The 3,461-nt window shown below is 39.6% G+C and overlaps 1 protein-coding gene across 2 annotated transcripts in view; it reads left to right on the forward strand.

Moving 5' to 3' along the window:
* The window catches only part of Lpgat1 (lysophosphatidylglycerol acyltransferase 1), a 66,649-nt gene that overhangs the window by 39,806 nt on the left and 23,382 nt on the right, over positions 1 to 3,461 (forward strand). For both annotated transcript variants that reach the window (XM_005348888.2, XM_013346950.2), the window contains exon 6: positions 2,918 to 3,044. In XM_005348888.2, coding sequence (XP_005348945.1) covers positions 2,918 to 3,044 — 127 coding nt within the window. The remainder of the gene's footprint in view (positions 1 to 2,917; positions 3,045 to 3,461) is intronic.

Raw genomic sequence — 3,461 nt, forward strand, 5'->3', positions numbered from 1 at the left:
CTGTGCTGTTACTCAGGGTGACACTGCATAGTCAGAGATGTTTGCCTGTCTGTGCTGTTACTCAGGGCGACTTCTACCTCTAATGATGCAAGTTACTTTTTACTTACTAAATCTAGAAGGTTTTGTTTGCTTTAATAGGCAACAAAGTTAGTGTAACTTGTCAGTATTTGAGACCCTTAGGGTATTAATAAACAACTCAGTCACCCTACTACATAATTATCAAAAGGAAACAACCTAAGTCAGTAACTCCAGCACTGGTGAATCTGAGGAGGAGGAGGATTGCATTGAGTTCAAGGACAACCTAGGCTACAGTAAATTCTAGGTCAGCCTAGGTTACAAAATGAGGCTTTGTGTCAAAAAGCAATAATCATAATCCAAATATAAGTAAAGCAAATTTGTCACAGGCTTATATATAATAAATCAGCCAGAGGGAGAATGGGTAAGCAAATTCCCACATGTCTGTGTAACACAGCCACACAGCTGCTGCATACGGAGAGTTTGGGTGCCTGGCAAAGTACTTATGCTGTACAGGGTGTGTGTGGGAGGGATGCATACAAGTCTTGTGAAAATAATGTGAGCATCAGACAACAGGAAATGAGGGACAGGAAAGACACCAGCATGTTAGCAGAGATTGTCCAATGAGCTGTACAGTGTGTCTCGTTTTCCAGAGTTCTAAGGTCATGAACACATACTGTTTTAATAGCCAAGAAAGAGTAAGCAACGCTCAGTGATGCAGCTCCCTGGGCCCGCAAGCTCTGAAGTCTCCCAGAGCTATGCTTGCAATAGCAAGAGCATCTTCTTCAAAAGTGTTTGATAAGCAGCTCAAAGAGACTCACAAGGCCAGTTTCTTTAATAGCATTTTTAAATTCTTTTGGTATTATTTAAGTAAATGTTGAAATGAGTGGCTCTCAGAAATGTCTCGGATTCTGTACAGAGCAGATGTAGAAATAATGCCCAGGACATTGCACTGCATTTTCCCTTTCGTTGGCTTTTTCCAAGCAGCTGCTTGGCAGTCAGCTTTCTTAATCTTTCATTATCTATTAAAAAGGCAAATTTAAAGAGTCTCTTAATAGAAAGGAAAGTTCAGAGTAGCTTCCCTGCCGGAGAGACATTGTGGCAGTGTCTTGCAGGCCAGAGCTGGAAGCAAAGGTCTTCCAAACATAATTAGTCCCATTAAAAAGACTGCTGTTTGCACAGTCCACCCAGGCAGTGCCCAGGGTAGTTCAGCTCTCAAAGAAAGGACAATGTGTTAACAGTTGCGTAGGAATGAGAAAAGAGACTTTTCTTTCAGATAGCCACGATTTCTATTTATAAGAAAGGAGTTTATTATTTATCCATAGTTAATATATTTAAATATTAAGTCATCAGAATACCTGAAAAGTATTTTACTGGTTTTTATTTTATTTTATTTTTTTTGGTTTTTCGAAACAGGGTTTCTCAGTAGCTTTGGTGCCCGTCCCGGAACTAGCTCTTGTAGACCAGGCTGGCCTCGAACTCCCAGAGATCCGCCTGCCTCTGCCTCCCGAGTGCTGGGATTAAAGGCGTGCGCCACCACCGCCCGGCTTGGTTTTTATTTTTTGATATTTGACATTTTCCACTGTTTTCTGTGGTGGTCAGATTCATTAGTATTTTATCCTTTATGAACGTAAACCCTACCTTTGTGTTTAGTGTGTGCACCAGGTACATGTCAGAATTCTTTTCTGCCCGATGGCCTTTAAAAGTATCCGGATTTTCTGCTTGTTTATTGATGAGTTGTACGATAACTCGCCCTGAGCTGAACTCTCCTGGGCTGTTTACACTTCCTTTCATCATGAAAATTCCTAAACATAAAGTTCAGAGAATCTGTAATGACCGGATGAGCTGCCAACTGTGCTCTGTTTCACCATGGTTGCCGTCTGTCCCTCTGCCCTTCTCTCTGCCCATTCGTTCATTTGTTTTGATTATTTTATGCTTTGGATTGGTTTGATTTTCCAGGCAAAGTTATGTAACCCCGGCTGACCTTGGACCTGTCCTGCCACAGTCTCCCAAGTGCTGGGATTATTTACAGACGTGTGTCACCATGCTCAGAGAAAAATTGTTCCTCCTTACAAATGATCCCCATTAGAATGTTGCTCTAAAATCTTTTAAGGTATTTAAAGCTGGTTTTAATTCCTAAGAAGGAAAATTAATATATTATTGACTCCTGATACAATTTAGATTTAGGCTGGAAGGTGGTCTAGAGCCTTCACCCATAGAACAGATAACTATACTTGAAAACACTGAAAGCCAGGGTTCTCTGGGAGGGAGTCCTTCCGTTCTCGCTCACTTTTATGTTCATGGATGAGAACAAAATAGTGTGTGAAGGACTGGTCTAAACAGCACTTTCCTGTCTCCTCCCCAACTGTGGCTACTCATCGTTCCTGCTGAAGTGCTTTGTTTTTATGTAATGCCTGCTAAAACAAGAACAGTAGCCAATAATAATGTGTGTAGAAACACGTTTAATTTTATTTCCATTTCCTGTATTGGTTAATGTCCCCTAAGTATTACTGTTATAAATCATGACTTTTGTATACATTTATTGATTTGGCTTTGAAGTCTGCTTTTCATTTTTATGATGTATGTTTTACCTTCTGACCTTCCGTGGGCTAATTTGTGTAGGAATGATAATATATAATGAAACCTGGCCAGTGCATAATTTACCTAAGATTTGAATGAGGCATGTTTAATAAATAATAGTGCTCTATTATTTGTTTTGAAGTAATCTGCTTTATAGTAAGAGTGCCTTAATTGTATGCTAAGTGCGCTGTGGAGCAGCAGGAGCAAAGTACGCCTCTTACCTCAAACCACGTGCATCAGGAAGCTCCAGCTGCTCAGTGAATTCTGTTCTGCAGGGACAGGAAAGCTTGCCCAACTCAAGTCACTTTTTCTTTATCTTCAGAGTGCAAATCAAGAGGCCTCCAGTGGATAATAGATGCAACCATAGCTTATCCCAATGCTGAGCCAATAGATATTCAGACCTGGATCCTTGGATACAGGAAGCCGACAGTCACTCATGTTCATTACAGGTCAGTGCTGTGACTCAGTGTCTACAGAGCTGCCTCAGGGCACTTGGGTGTTTTATATTAACCAGATATGGAAATAGTGACATTTACATTTATTATAAGGAATAAAAATTATTTATATAAAAATTATAAGAAATAAAAATCATTCTTGTGTAGAATCTTAAAATTCATTTAAAGTAGTTATTTTCACTGATGATAAATATTTGTAAAACCCGTGTCCCATGACACTGTGTTTATTGAGTTGCCTGACACTTTTGAGTGACAGTGCTGTAAAGAGTTAGCATCAAGGATAAATGGACTCATGGGGCTAAATAGACATATATTAATAGAAATGAAATTTTTCCAAAATCACTAATCTTCACTGTATTCCTGAATGTTCTTCTTTTTTTTTTGGTTTTTCGAGACAGGGTTTCTCTGTGG

The sequence above is a fragment of the Microtus ochrogaster genome, chromosome 6, assembly GCF_000317375.1.
Source record: "Microtus ochrogaster isolate Prairie Vole_2 chromosome 6, MicOch1.0, whole genome shotgun sequence".
Lineage (NCBI taxonomy): Eukaryota > Metazoa > Chordata > Mammalia > Rodentia > Cricetidae > Microtus > Microtus ochrogaster.